The sequence below is a fragment of the Chelonia mydas genome, chromosome 1 (genome assembly GCF_015237465.2).
Source record: "Chelonia mydas isolate rCheMyd1 chromosome 1, rCheMyd1.pri.v2, whole genome shotgun sequence".
Classification (NCBI taxonomy): Eukaryota; Metazoa; Chordata; order Testudines; family Cheloniidae; genus Chelonia; species Chelonia mydas.
Genome location: NC_057849.1, coordinates 10,970,300 through 10,985,712, shown reverse-complemented (window position 1 = coordinate 10,985,712; position 15,413 = coordinate 10,970,300). Strand labels below are relative to the sequence as shown.

The 15,413-nt window shown below is 43.4% G+C and overlaps 1 protein-coding gene across 7 annotated transcripts in view; it reads right to left on the bottom strand.

Annotated features, from left to right (window-relative positions):
* SLCO2B1 (solute carrier organic anion transporter family member 2B1) overlaps window positions 1–15,413 on the bottom strand; it is a 101,029-nt gene that overhangs the window by 19,340 nt on the left and 66,276 nt on the right. For all 7 annotated transcript variants that reach the window (XM_007069619.4, XM_027831763.3, XM_043527342.1 and 4 more), the window contains 3 exons: window positions 9,857–10,021; window positions 6,538–6,730; window positions 5,556–5,715 (listed from right to left, as the gene is read on the bottom strand). In XM_007069619.4, the coding sequence (XP_007069681.2) occupies window positions 5,556–5,715; window positions 6,538–6,730; window positions 9,857–10,021 (518 nt within the window). The remainder of the gene's footprint in view (window positions 1–5,555; window positions 5,716–6,537; window positions 6,731–9,856; window positions 10,022–15,413) is intronic.

Here is a 15,413-nt window from a genome sequence, read left to right as displayed (position 1 = left end):
CCAAAATATGGCAATACATTCTACTGTATGTTTGCAGGTATGGAGGTGGGTGAGTTGCTGGTCTGGTGAAGTCCCCTCAAAAATGCCAATCTAAGGACTAAACAATGCCTTGCACAGATTTTCTGAATGTCAGTTCATAACCGTTCTTCTGCCATTGCCACACCACTGTGGTTACTAGTGAGCTACCCTGTGGAGATGTTCTAATCCCATTAGCATCTCGCTGTAGCTATTGTGAGGCCACCATATTCAGTGCTAGTAAGAACAGAGTGAACGTTACACTAAGTCTTTCTACTATGATACTGCAGGGCAGTGCCACATGGCCCCCTCTCAGCTATTTGGTGTGCCACGGTGCTTAGCCAGTTCCTGTCATCCCATGGTCATAAACACACCCAGGCTCTTTTCCTTTCACCCTGTGTTCCTTTTATCCCACAGTTCTTTTGCAGACAGAACACGACACATGCGTATTGCAGCAGGGGCTTCTCAGACAGCTTTTCTTCTTCATACAGTTCACCTTCTGAGCTCCGCCCCCTGCTTCCTGTTCCTCCCAATTACTGCCACTTGTATCAGTAGTCTTGTAATTATCACCCAGGTGCTCATCATCCCCCAATAGAAAAGTGGTTAACTGCTTCCAGCTAAGCCTGCAGCCTCTTCTGTGCTGCAGCAACATGAGTGATCAGGGTGCTGCGGCTAGCACTGTGACAGAGACAATAATAATGTTAAATGTTGGCACGGTATGTACTTGAGTAATAGATATATTTCGAGTTAGTTTCCAGTTAAGGAATTATATTGTGATGGCAGGAGACCCCAGCTGGCACTGCTACATATAGTTTACAAGCTCGTTCTCTTCGTGTTTTAACGCTGTTCAGTCTTTGAAGAAATGCTGCACTGCAGTTAGTTTGGTAATGTAGTTTCTTGTGGGTGAAGCTATTGCAAAGAGCAGGAGAATTTTCACTCTGTCTTAACCGCTTGCGGCCGAGTTGCTTCCTGGGGGCTGGAAATTGATGGTTTGGCTGAGATTTCTGAAAGAGGGATTTGCTTATGTGTCGGTTGTGACCAGACCTGTTCAAAAACTGGTATACACAGTGTAAATAAAACAAGGTACACTAAGAAAATACCCAGACTCCATGACACTGATTTCTCCTCTAGTGGGAAACTGACTGGTAAGACCCCAACATCTACTATGGCTCTGCAGAAGGGTGACAGTATTGTTGGTAGAGTTTTCCACTGGGTGTTAAATGCCATGGATTACAGTTATCTTGGTCATCTTGGGCTAGAGAAAGGAGGAAGTTACTGTGAGCAGATTATGTGAGAAAATTTTATATTTTGTAATTTTTATAATCTGAAACCTGTAATTTTCTGGCCAGTGCAGTCCACTCCAGTCAATAAGTCACTGATTTCAGGCTTTGAACAGTGAATAGGGTAATCCTGACTATCAAAGAACTAATGGGTGAGAATCAGGTTCTGCAGATGCCAAAGGTCACTGAGAGAAAGCCTGTTTAACTATTATTTTGGCTTGTTGGCTCAGTTCGTCATCACTCTAAAAAAACCAAACCACTCACCACCTTGCTATCCCATGGATGTTTTGTATGTTTCTAGATTTTTACCAATGGTCATATCATTGTAATGCTAAGCAACACTTTCCACTGCTGCTCCAAAAACATGTCAGTAAAAAAACTTGGTGTGAATTAAGAATGAAGTGAATCTAGGATCTTAACCAGCTCCCAGTGAGCCCTCTGAGAATTGGATCAAGCCGTTAGTGCTGGAGAAAATTGCTAGACTGAATTCCTCTAGTTATCCATAGACGGGTATGGTACAGGAGGCAGCAACGCAGGCCTCCTCAGCCAGACTGCCTTTGTCTTGGCCTGGCGAGCTCAGTTGCCATCCCATTGAATCTCTGGCTTCTTTGCTGAGACAGCCACGAGACGCACCAACCATTATGTAATAACGTCCAATTTCTGCACTTAAGAACTGGATTGTTACCACCAACACAATGGGGTCCCAATCCACGACTGGAACTCCTAGGTGCTACCATTATACAAATAAATAGTTAGAATCGTAGGACTGGAAGGGACCTAGAGGTCATCTAGTCCAGTCCCCTGCACTCATGGCAAGACTAAGTATTATCTAGACCATCCCTGACAGGTGTTTGTCTAACCTGCTCTCAAAAACCTCCAATGATGAAGATTCCACAATCTCCCGAAGCAATTTATGCCAGTGCTTAACCACTCTGACCATTAGGAAGTTTTTCCTAATGTCCAATATAAACTGCCCTTGCTGCAATTTAAGCCCATTGCTTCTTGTCCTGTCCTCAGAGGTTAGGAAGAACAATTCTCCCTCTTCCTTGTAACAACCTTTTATTTACTTGAAAACTGTTATCATGTCCCCTCTTCTTTTTTCCATACTAACCAAACCCAACTTTTTCAATCTTCCCTCATATGTCATTATTTCTAGACCTTTAATAATTTTTCTTGCTCTTCTTTAGACTTTCTCCAATTTCCCCACATCTTTCCTGAAATGTGGCACTCAGAACTGGAGTAGAGCGGAAGAATTACTTCTCGTGTCTTGCTTACAACATTCCTACTAATACATCCCAGAATGATGTTTGCTTTTTTTTGCAACAGTGTTACACTATTGACTCATATTTATCTTGTGGTCCACTCTGACCCCTAGATCTCTTTCCACAGTACTCCTTCCTAGGCAGTAATTTCCCATTTTGTATGTGTGCAACTGATTGTTCCTTCCTAAGTGGAGTATTTTGCATTTGTCCTTATTGAATTTCATCCTATTTACTTCAGACCATTTCTCCAGTTTGTCCAGATCATTTTGAATTATAATCCTATCCTCCAAAGCACTTGCAATCCCTCTCAGCTTGGTATCATCCACAAACTTTATAAGTGTACTCTCTATGCCATTATCTAAATAATTGATGAAGATATTGAATAGAACCGGACCCAGAACTGATCCCTGTGGGACCCCACTCATTATGCCCTTCCAGCATGATTGTGAACCACTGATAACTACTGTCTGGGAATGGTTTTCCTACCAGTTATGCATTCACCTTATAGTACCTCCATCTAGGTTGCATTTCCCTAGTTTGTTTTTGAGAAGGTCATGCAAGACAGTATCAAAAGCTTTACTAAAGTCAAGATATACCATGTCTACCGCTTCCCCCCCATCCACAAGGCTTGTTACCCTGTCAAAGAAAGATATCAGGTTGGTTTGACATGATTTGTTCTTGGCAAATCCATGCTGACTGTTACTTATCACTGTATTATCTTATAGATATTTGCAAATTGATTACTTAATTACTTGCTCCATTATCTTTCCAGGTACAGAAATTAAGCTGACTGGTCTGTAATTCCCCGGGTTGTTTTTATTTCCCTTTTTATAGATTGGCACTGTATTTGCCCTTTTCCAGTCCTCTGGAATCTCTCCCATCTTCCATGACTTTTCAAAGATAGTCGCTAATGACTCAGATATCTCCTCAGTCATCTCCTTGAATATTCTAGGATGCATTTCATCAGGCCCTGGTGACATGAAGACATCTAACTTGTCTAAGTAATTTTTAACTTGTTCTTTCCCTATTTTAGCCTCTGATCCTACCTCATTTTCACTGGCATTCACTATGTTAGATGTCCAATCACAACCAACCTTCTTGGTGAAAACCGAAAAAAAAAAGTCATTAAGCACCTCTGCCATTTCCACATTTTCTGTTATTATTTCCCCCCCACCCTCCATTGAGTAACGGTCCTATCCTGTCTTTGGTCTTCCTCTTGCTTCTAATGTATTTGTAAAATGTTTTCTTGCTACCCTTTATGTCTCTAGCTTGCTTGATCTCATTTTGTGCCTTGGCCCTTCTAATTTTGTCCCTACATACTTGCGTTATTTGTTTACATTCATCTTTTGTAATTTGACTTAGTTTTCACTTTTTGTAGGACTCTTTTTTGATTTTTAGATCATTGAAGATCTCCTGGTTAAGCCAGGGTGGTCTCTTGCCATAATTCCTATCTTTCCAATGCAGTGGGATAGTTTGCTCTTGTGACCTTAATAATGTCTCTTTGAAAAACTGCCAACTGTCTTCAATTGTTTTTGACTTGCTTCCCATGGGGTCTTACCTACCATTTCCCTGAGTTTGCTAAAGTTTGCCTTCTTGAAATCCATTGTCTTTATTTGCTGTTCTCCCTCCTACATTCCTTAGAATCATAAAATCTACCATTTCATGATCACTTTCACCCAAGCTGCCTTCCACTTTCAAATTCTCAACCAACTCCTCCCTCTTTGTCAAAATCAAATCTAGAACAAAATCAAACCTAGAACAGCCTCTCCCCTAGTAGCTTTCTCCAGCTTCTGAAATAAAAACTTGTCTCCAATACATTCCAAGAACTTGTTGGATAATCTGTGCCCTGCTGTGTTATTTTCCCAACAGATGTCTGAGTAGTTGAAGTCCCCCATCACCACCAAGTCCTGTGCTTTGGATGATTTTGTTAGTTGACTGGAACTCCTACGTGCTACCATTATACAAATACATAATAATAATAACAACTCATTTCTTATGAGCCACTGCTCAGCCATCAGATGGTAACAACTTTCAGCCACTGCTGACACCATTACCAAACCTATCCACCTCTGGGCACTAACACCATTATGATATGAGTGCATCGCTAGCTCGTACACCATGGTCCCCACAGCATTACCAAAGCTCTCTATATCTATTTATGGCCATCCCATAGTGTAGTTACACTACAAGAAAACACAATTATGAAAAGGGCCCTTTTAAGGGATGACTTGTGAGGTGAGCACAGCAAACCCTGGCACTGTCACTGCCAAAAACCAGTGGGTGCCTTTGAAAAGCATAGAATACATTAAAGATTAAATAAAGGCCCCAGTAGCAAAACCTGAGCTGATTAAAAGCAGTAGAAGTGGGAAACATACTTTGCTTTCCTGATCTTTCTGAAAACTCATTGTTCACTGTCATTTTGAATGCTATACTTGCAGAAGTATTGCCCCGAACAAGGCATTGAACTACAAATTTCAGCAAAACACTGGAGAGTGCTTAAGAGGATACATCTCTGCCAAGAGTTTCCTGGGACTTTCCATTTGTCCTCTGTCAGCACTACGTTCAGCAGTGATGCAAAGCGATGGCATCTAAGAGGCATGGGAGAGTCCAATTCACAGTAAAGATGGAGGCTATGTCAACACTTAAAACACTATAACAACACAACTGCACCACCGCTGGTGCACCTCTGTAGACACGCACTACAGTGACGGGAAAGGGGTGGTGGCTCCCTGAGAGGTGGTAGCTGGGTCATAAAAGATTTTTTCCATCCACTTAGCACTGTCTACACCAGGGGTTGGGTCACCTTAACTATGCTGCTCAGGGAGAGCTGGGTTGACCTAACTTCTTAGTGTAGATCTGGCCAAAGATTTTCTTGCTACACAGATGATCTAAACAGTATCACTGAATTATCAGCATTGATCTTTGCGTTGGACTCTGACTCATTACCAATGGGAAGTCAGGGCTTTAGTGCTGAACGAAGAAAAAAAACTTTACTCACCAGAACTTTATTTTCAACCACATCAGAGTTTACAACTTCACAGCCAGCAAAACATGGAGAGATGTATTCAATCCCATCAGCCCCACATATAGGGTTATAGGCCTTATCGAGGCAGTTGCATTTACTGTTACATTCAAAAGAGTGTTGTCCAACACCAGAGCTACAGTAGAAGGAAAGATATGACTATATTAATATAGGTTTCAGAGTATATTAATATATACATTGTGGGTTTATGTAGTATACCATATATATGTAGATATTAGAGAACAAGAGCTTGCTTGCTTAACACTGAAAGTGTGAATTTGTGGACTCTGCCAAACCCACAGAAAATATAATTTCCATAGATTAATTCCTGTATCTCTAAAAAAAAAACTCTCAAAAGTTTGAAAGTCTGGCCATGAACAAAGTATGCAGCCACTTATATTTGTGCCATATATTTCTCCTCCTACTACCACCCCATGCAAGTGGAGCTTAGCAGCTCATGAGAATTAATGGTACCACATCAGGAATATGTAAAAGTAAAAAATTCCCAGTTCAGAATTAATATTTTCTTCTTTAGTATCACTGTGTGTGAGCAGGTTCCTTCTGCTCTAAACTACAGTCCACACACTGAGTAGTCAAAACTCGCCTCCTACCAGGGGTCTCTTTTTCTTAATAGAGGGTAAGGGTCTGCCTGCATTTCAGCATGTAGAGAGGTGGCCATTATTTCAAAAATATTCTCTCCATGTTAACATCTTCGTAAATTATCAACCAGTGAATGATGAGTCAAGCATTTCCCAGTACGAATTTTTGATATTGAATTATTTGTGATAAAATTAATTAAACTTGTGGGGTTTGTGACCTTTTCATGGATTTTTTTTGGTTTAATTCCTGTGTAAACTTTGTGCAGTGCACGTGGAAAGGGACAGTTTATAAATCAATCAGTCAGACAATGAAAATGTGTTCGAGGGCCAACCTTATGGTCTATATTTATGAGTGGTACCTTCGTCTGTAGTTAAGGCCAGCAACTTTCTGTGTAGGGCAGCCCAGGAAGAGGAGGGGAAAGGCAAAGATCACACAGAGGAGCATGCCGATGACACACATGCTGCCACACTGTTTCAGAGTCATTTGGAACTTCTTCATGATGGCTCCACCTGCCACTATTCCAATCATTGCCCCAGGGATGTTCACAGAACCTTGGGAACAGAAACAAGAGCAAGAGAGTTAAGATCCAAATATCCGTGATAATATTTCAACACCTTCCAGTCAACGCAGAACATAGTAAATGGATTAAATGGTAACTGTTAGATCTCAAAATGTAATTGTAAAAAATAATTCCCTGTTTTTTCATGTTATCTTTCATCAGTAGATCTCAAAGCACTTTACAAAGGAAGTAAGCATCATGTCTCCATTTTACAGAGGGAGAATCTAAGTGAAGTCACTTGCCCAAGGTTACCCCACAGACCAATGGCAGAGCCAAGAATAGAACCCATGTCTCCTGTGGTCCAACCCAGGGCTCTCCCCATGAGGCCCACTGTCTCCTGTAGGAGGGAATGGGAAATCATCATCCAGTGGGGGGAATTTCTACCAGCAGGCTCTGTTCTTGGTTCTGTGCTATTTGATATGTTTATCAATGATCTGGAAGAGACCACACAATCATAGCTGGGAAAGTTTGCAGGTGACACCCAAATTGGCGGAGTGGTAAATAATGAAAAGGACATGTCAGTTTTACAAAGCCATTTTGATCACATGATAATTTGGGCTCACCTGAACAACATCCATTTTAGTACAACTAAATTAAGATCATACATCAAAGTGGGAGACTGTACTTTGGAAAGCAGTGGCTGAGAAAAGGACTTAGCAGTCATGGTGGATAACCAATTGAATATGAGCTCCCAGAGTGAAGCAGTGGCTGAGAGAGCAAACATGATCCTTGGATGTATCAGCAGGGGATAATTGCATAAAAGTAGGGATCTGGTCTGACCTCTGTATATAGCATGATTGAGATCCTTACCAGATTACCATTTCAGTTCTGGTGTTTACTCTTTAAAATATCTAACTCTGTACTCCAGACCCATCTCCTTCTGTCCAAACTAAAATTTCCCTTGTCTCTCTGACATCTCCTCATGGGTGACTAGCCATCAGCTCAAGGTCAGCATGACTGGGAACGTTTTTCCAACCAGTTATGTATCCACCTTATAGTAGCTCCATCTAGGTTGCATTTCCCTAGTTTTGTTTTTGAGAAGATCATGCAAGACAGTATCAAAAGCTTTACTAAAGTCAAGATATACCATGTCTACCGCTTCCCCCCATTCACAAGGCTTGTTACCCTGTCAAAGAAAGATATCAGGATGGTGTGACATGATTTGTTCTTGGCAAATCCATGCTGACTGTTACTTATCACCGTATTATCTTATAGATATTTGCAAATTGATTACTTAATTACTTGCTCCATTATCTTTCCAGGTACAGAAATTAAGCTGACTGGTCTGTAATTCCCCGGGTTGTTCTTATTTCCCTTTTTATAGATTGGCACTATATTTGCCCTTTTCCAGTCCTCTGGAATCTCTCCTGTCTTCCATGACTTTTCAAAGATAATTGGTAATGAGTGAGATATCTTCTCTGTCAGCTCCTTGAGTATTCTAGGATGCATTTCATCAGGCCCTGGTGACATGAAGACATCTCAGAGCTCTTAAAATATTTTAGTTACTTCTCAGTCACACTTCCTTCCTGGGGAACTAGGCCCTTGATATTTAACACTCTTCCCTGACATCTGTGCTCAAACACCATCCACAGTTGAGTTCCTTTTATCACATCTTAAGTCAAAGATAATCAGGCCTTTGCTGGGTGGACCATAGGGTGTGGAATACACTTCTGATTTCTTTCACTACCCTCCAGGAACTAAAAACACTGGAGAGCGATTAAGCAGATTCACTCAGGTTGTAATACCTCCCAAGAGGTACCATCCCCTGGAGAGGCTCGCATATACTGGTTCAAACTGGATTTTCTAGAGAACCAATTGACAAAGAAAGGACTTTTGGATAAAGAGCCTGAGTCTAAAATGAGTCAGGGCCTTCCTTCTGATCCAGCAAATGGACAGCACCTTCTGTCTAAAGGAAGGGCCCCAATCCTTAGGGAAGGGTTGGAAGGACTGACACCAACCAGAGCCTTTGTGGAGATAATGGTGGTGATCTCTGATAAGCTTATTAGAATGACTGTAGGTTCTTTATTGTTTGTAATATGTTTTCTCTGTAATGCTTTCACCTTAAGAATAAATGTGCTTGCTTAGAAAGGGCTGTGTAGTAACTTTATAGCTTCTGAGGAGAAAAGCAAAGGAGGCCTGCTCAGGCGGTCTGACTTGCTGGGGAATTCACAGTGTAAGCAAAGAACTGTACAGCTAGGAAATACGCTAGTTAGGAGGGAGTGAGATGTGTGTCTCTGCACAAAAGAGGCCATGGCTGGGGAGCTGAAAGCCTGAGAGCGGGTGCCCTTGCTGAACCATGGAGCGGGAATACAGTTGCAGTTGCCCTGAACTCTGATATCATCTTACTTTGATTTCTCCACACATGAAGAGCAAACAGACGGGACCACCTTTTTGTTCTGTGTTTGGACAGCACGTAACACAATGGGGTGCTGGTCCTTGACTGGCGCTCCTAGGCACTATCATCATACAAATAAATAATATAATAATAACTTTTAGTCCTAATGATTTTTATTTTAGTTTAAGAGGACACAGAATATCCATCCCTCCCCCCAGCCAATGTTTGCATCTGAGAATATATCTGAGAGAGGGAGATTGCATTGGCCTGAGTCCACATGAGAGAGTTAAAGGTGCAGTAAACAGAAAGAGAGTTATAGCATTTAAATAGATAGGTGCACCATATATCTATTTATCAAAGGGGACACTGAGGCACAAACACCTTATGTGGCTTGCCCAGAGTCACAAAACTAGCTCAATGGATGAGAAAGGAGCAGAATTCAAGAGTCCAATTCCTGTGAGATAACTACTAGAAAAACTCCTTCTGCAAAACTGTATGCTCTTCAGTCAGTTTCAGGGAATGCTGAATATACTTTTGTAGACCTGTTCCTGAGCTACTTTGTAAATGAGCCCCACCCATCTCCAGCCTTACCTCGCTTCTGAGCAGATCAGACGGTATGTATCTGGTTGCTGTCATGTAAACTGGGTTTTGTTTGAGTTTTGCTGTCTCCTATGTAAAATTCCATTGAGTTTGGGGTAGCCTATCAGGAAACAAGGGCTTCAGTGTTCCCTAGCATGTTCAGGAAGAGCTGGAATGTCTCCAGCAGTAACAGGTGGTACTTACCTATGATCATATTGGCAAATGATGCAGTGAGGGAGAACTGCCTCTCCAGGAATTTGCCCATGAATGTTGCTAAACCGGCAACCATGGCGGACAGATTGACTTGGGCCAAAACCACCAGCAGATAGACTGGATGCCGGAGATTTCTCAACAAAATCAGAGGAAAGACTGAAATGAAAAGGAGAATTAGTAACAAAAACATATTTATATACAGAGCTGGCTGCAAAAGGGAAGTTCCATCTCATGGCAGGTTAGCATGCATCCCACTACCATTATAATACTTAGAATTATATAATACAGTGATAAGAGTAGTAATAATATAAGAGACAGGTTTCAGAGTAACAGCCTTGTTAGTCTGTATTCGGAAAAAGAAAAGGAGGACTTGTGGCACCTTAGAGACTAACCAATTTATTTGAGCATGAGCTTTCGTGAGCTACAGCTCACTTCATCGGAGACAACTAGCGAGGAGGTGTGTGAAACAGATACTGGAAATTAGTTAAGTGACACAGCATTGGTTCCAGGTCAGCCAGCACACATACACAAAACTATTGAGCCAACTACCATGCTAATAAATCTTTAACAGCTATGATGGAAATTGGAAAAGGGGGGCAGCAAGGAGCATCTCCATATCTATTGAATAGACTTGATTAACTGATGATAACACCTTTTCATATTTATCAGCTGCTGAAACACACACACATTAAGACCTTCAAATGGTATTTACTACAGTTCTAAACATGCACACACACATCAACTATAAAAGACCTGAGTTAATGCAACATCAAGTTTTTAAATGCGTAAGTCAGGACATTCAGAGTTAAGGTTCTTAAAGCACCCCTACTGTGTCTCCTTATATGCGTGGATTGCAGTAGGGTCTTTCATTATGTGAACACACTGGATGTAATGCACTTTTGTAGCCGTGTTCACCCCAGGATCTCCAAGTGCGTTACAAAAGGTGGTTAAGTATCATTATCCTCTCTGTGCGGCGGGAGAAACTGGCACAGCGAGGTTAAGGGCAAGACTGTGTCATAGGACGGAAGAACCCAATGCAGCGCTACAGACTAGGGACCGAGTGGCTAGGCAGCAGTTCTGCGGAAAAGGACCTAGGGGTGACAGTGGACGAGAAGCTGGATATGAGTCAGCAGTGTGCCCTTGTTGCCAAGAAGGCCAATGGCATTTTGGGATGTATAAGTAGGGGCATAGCGAGCAGATCGAGGGACGTGATCGTTCCCCTCTATTCGACATTGGTGAGGCCTCATCTGGAGTACTGTGTCCAGTTTTGGGCCCCACACTACAAGAAGGATGTGGATAAATTGGAGAGAGTCCAGCGAAGGGCAACAAAAATGATTAGGGGTCTGGAACACATGACTTCTGAGGAGAGGCTGAGGGAACTGGGATTGTTTAGTCTGCGGAAGAGAAGAATGAGGGGGGATTTGATAGCTGCTTTCAACCACCTGAGAGGTGGTTCCAGAGAGGATGGTTCTAGACTGTTCTCAGTGGTGGCAGATGACAGGACAAGGAGTAATGGTCTCAAGTTGCAGTGGGGGAGGTTTAGGTTGGATATTAGGAAAAACTTTTTCACTAGGAGGGTGGTGAAACACTGGAATGTGTTACCTAGGGAGGTGGTAGAATCTCCTTCCTTGGAAGTTTTTAAGGTCAGGCTTGACAAAGCCTTGGCTGGGATGATTTGATTGGGGATTGGTCCTGCTTTGAGCAGGGGGTTGGACTAGATAACCTCCTGAGGTCCCTTCCAACCCTGATATTCTATGATTCTATGATTTCCATGCAACACTGCATTGTGGTGCAGCCCCCTCCCTGAGCTTCCTGCTTTACAGGTGGTGTGTATATTTGGAGATGGAACCATCTTCTAGGGTGATGTAGCCTCCACCTTGCCATGATGTGCATGGCCTGCTCCATGGAGCAGGAAGGCACAAGCCTGATCTTCCCCCTTTTTGAGTGTATTGTGCCCTTAGGAAGGCAGATGTGGGGAGTAGTATGGAGTGCAGGGACTGTGAATACATCAGGCTCTTGTGCTGGGTACAGGGAAGGGAACCCATGCAGCTGCCAGTCACAATCTTGTCTGTGGTTTGCCCAGGGTCACCTGGTAAGACAGTGAGAGAGTCAGGAGAAGCACCTAGGAGTCTGGGCTCCCAGGGCCCTGTTCTCACCACTAGCTCATATGTATGGATTGTTATTTGTTACTTATATAGCACATTAGATTTTCCTGGTGCCTAATGAATCAAAGGAATGACCAAAGGCCAGTTCATGATCTCAGCTGAAGCACTGCAAATGCAGAGCTCCAGTGGCTTCAGTGGATTTACTGTGAACTTGCTGTGAGTGAGATCAGAATGGGAACCGGAGTCTCTTTCCTTTAAAATCTAGGGGCCAAAGTCCGAGGTTCTTATTTCATTTGTATTGAGTTCTTACTTGGGTGAGCTCACTCTGCAGTGAATGGGAGTTCTCATAGAGAAGAAATGAGTAGAAAGAGAGAAAATGCCTCAGGATATGGTCCCTTGTATAGTATGTATCTCACACAGCCCAGTGTTGTTTTGTCATTTGCCTGTGCATTTCCTTTCCTTGGGCTTCCTGCAAGGCCTCTGTTATAAGGAACTCAGAAAGCAGCTGTGAAGTTGTAAAAGGTTTATTTCCTTGTTCGCTGCTGCTGCAATTCCGGCATCCTTTTCTTTTGATCATAAAAAAATACATTTTTGATTACAGACAAGAAAAACTAAGAAGAACGCCCTAGGGGCTGCACTCCTTCCTTGCTCTGCAATGCAGAGGAGAAACCAGTTTCACCTGCACAGCCCAGGCACCAGAACAAACAATCCCCTCGAACGAGGAATCAGAAAAAATGGATAACACCCACCATGGGGGACAGTGCAATTTCCAATTCTGTTCCCGTTCTGTTCAGTCCAGCAGTGTGAAAGTCGTCTTTCCTACTCAGTAGGAACCTCTTGTCCCAGTCATGCCCCTACCATCCTATAAATAGTAAAGTTCCTTGCAATGCTCTGTATATCTTTGTGTCAACTAAATAAAACACAGCTGAAGATCCCTTCCAGACCAACACTAAATTGTTTTCCCAGATGTGGAATTTAGTGTGTGAGAATAATGCCAAGGGTCGCAACAAATGTGTGCCATGAATTCAGGAAGTCTGAGCAACTCACAAATGATGGGAAAATGCCTAGCACCTTTTCCAAAATGAGGGCAATCTGTGGTCTAACATCCTGAGTCGGCGTGTGTCTGGGATCTAAAGCCATTTGGCTAGACACATTCTACCACCATAATATCACAGAATCCAAAATGTTATGCATAACAGACTTTTTACCTCACGCTATAATCTTAACTCTGACCCCTGGAGCTGGCACTAGCCACTAGAAATAAATTTTAAATGTGGGTCAGTGTGGGCGGCCCCTCAATAAGCAGAGACAATGACTATGCCACATTCTGTGTTGTGACCCATCATTTGCCAGCATTTTTCTTCACCACTGGCAATTCTTTTAAATCAAGATTGGAATTTTTCTCCTAAAAGCTATGCTCTAGTTCAAATAGGAATTAATTCAGGAAAGTTTTGTGGCCTGTGTTATACAGGAAATCAGACTAGATGACCACAGTGGTCCCTTCTGGCCTTAAAAAAGCGATGACTCTGCAGGCACTAAAACTGCCCTTCGCAGTGTTAGGAGTAGCTGTGTTAAATGGTACTGGGACTAAATCGCAACAGATTGCCAGAGCTGACCCTGTCAGATGCGGTGAGGTGCATCTGCCCTCTAGGGATCAGGGATCCCTCATTTCTGTACTGAGTTATGTAAGTCATCCAAGCAGAGGACCACAGTGGTTTATCCTTGCCGTGAGGATTTGTAATAGTAACATCTCACAACTCTGGGATGCAGAGAAGGCACAGTGGTCAGTTGTAGGCCAGGTGTAGCTAACTCCTGGTCACTATGGGTATGTCTACACCGCAGTTAGACACGTGACAGCTGACTAGAGCTCTTGGAGGGTCAGGCTACAGGCCTGTTTAATTGCAGTGTAGATGTTCAGACTCTGGCTGCAGCCTGAGCTCTGGGACCCTCCCACCTCTCAGGGTCCTAGAATCTGGGCTTCAGCCCAAGCCCGAACATCTACACTGCAGTTAAACAGCCCCTTAGCCCAAACTCCGTGAGTCCGAGTCAGCTGGCACAGGCCAGTCATGTTTTTTTTATTGTAGCGTAGACATATCCTAAGCCTGACGAAATGAAATGTTCGCCTTAATCAAGACAAGGTGTAATAGTTTCTCCTATAGCACTCATGTATGCTGTCCCTGCTTTGTTCAGTATTATATGGGAGGTTAGAGTGCTGCAATATTTGTCAGGGGCAGGTTGGGGCGTTACTCAAAGAGGTCAGAGTTAAGGTTGTGGGGTGGGAGTATTGTGTACTTTCCCCCTATTTCCTGGTTTTCAGAGGTTTCAGTGTGAGTGAACTCAACATTCTGGAAGGGCACAAGTTAGGGGCTTGCGGGCTTATCTCTGCCTTATCGAGAAAGTGGTGAGGTGGGCATCATTAAGGAGCACTTGTGGGTGGCTACAAAGGTACTTTCTGGGCACACCTCTTCGCTCAGCTACCAGCTCCGACCTTCTCCTGGCCACTCTAAAACCCTGGCAGATTTGGAGGGGCCTTTGGAAGGATGATAGAGCTGCGAGGAGTGCGTGTACCAGCTGTAGGCAGAGAAAGAGATGAGAGTTGAGCTCCAGAGCCCCTACCTAACAACTGGGCCTAGTGCATGGGACAAGGATTCTGCACACCCATTGGCAGCAGGCAAGGTGGGTATGAAGTGACCCATTCATCTCAGTGGGGTGGTCCCAACTGAATGAGAACACCCCCTGGTGAGGAATGAAGCCTGAATTATATGTCTGAGAGGTGTGAAATGCTTTATTCATCGTAATGGATGGTCTCACCTCCCCTCCTTTGGTCTCAGTGCCCAGGTGCCTTTGCTATGCACTGAGTGTGTCTGTTCTCAGCTCCCTTCCCCCGTCTCAGCACTGTCTGCCTGGTGCATGCACTAAGTTCACAGTGCCAGGCACAGATATAGCTAGTGCTGCCCCACAGGAGTTTGATGAGCCTTTCCTGTCAGAGAACTGCTTCCTCCTGGCTGGGACTCTCAGGCTGGCCGCTCTGTCATTTTCAATGTGGCAGCTAATACCTCCCATATCTGCTCATCTCTGTACCCCATACCACCCTTCATCGCCTGGGCACAATACTGCCCACCGAACTGTCCCAGGGACACATGCTGAACATCCCTCAATAGAACCATAGACCGTAGAGATGGAAATGACCTATTGGAAGCTAAATCTGAGTCATACATGTAGTTCCAGTCACTGTAATGGGAGTACGAATGTGAAAGGATGTAGCCCAATGTCATCCAGACCATTTGCGCAGGAGCCAAGGCTGCTCCCTGTAGTATTCTGGCTTTTCTAATTTGGAGTAATTCTGGTGCTGGAGCTTTGCTAACTTCCCTTGGGTAACTGACCTCATTGTCTGAAAACATCCCCAGTGCCTTGCCTGAATTTTTCCCCATACACCATTTCAT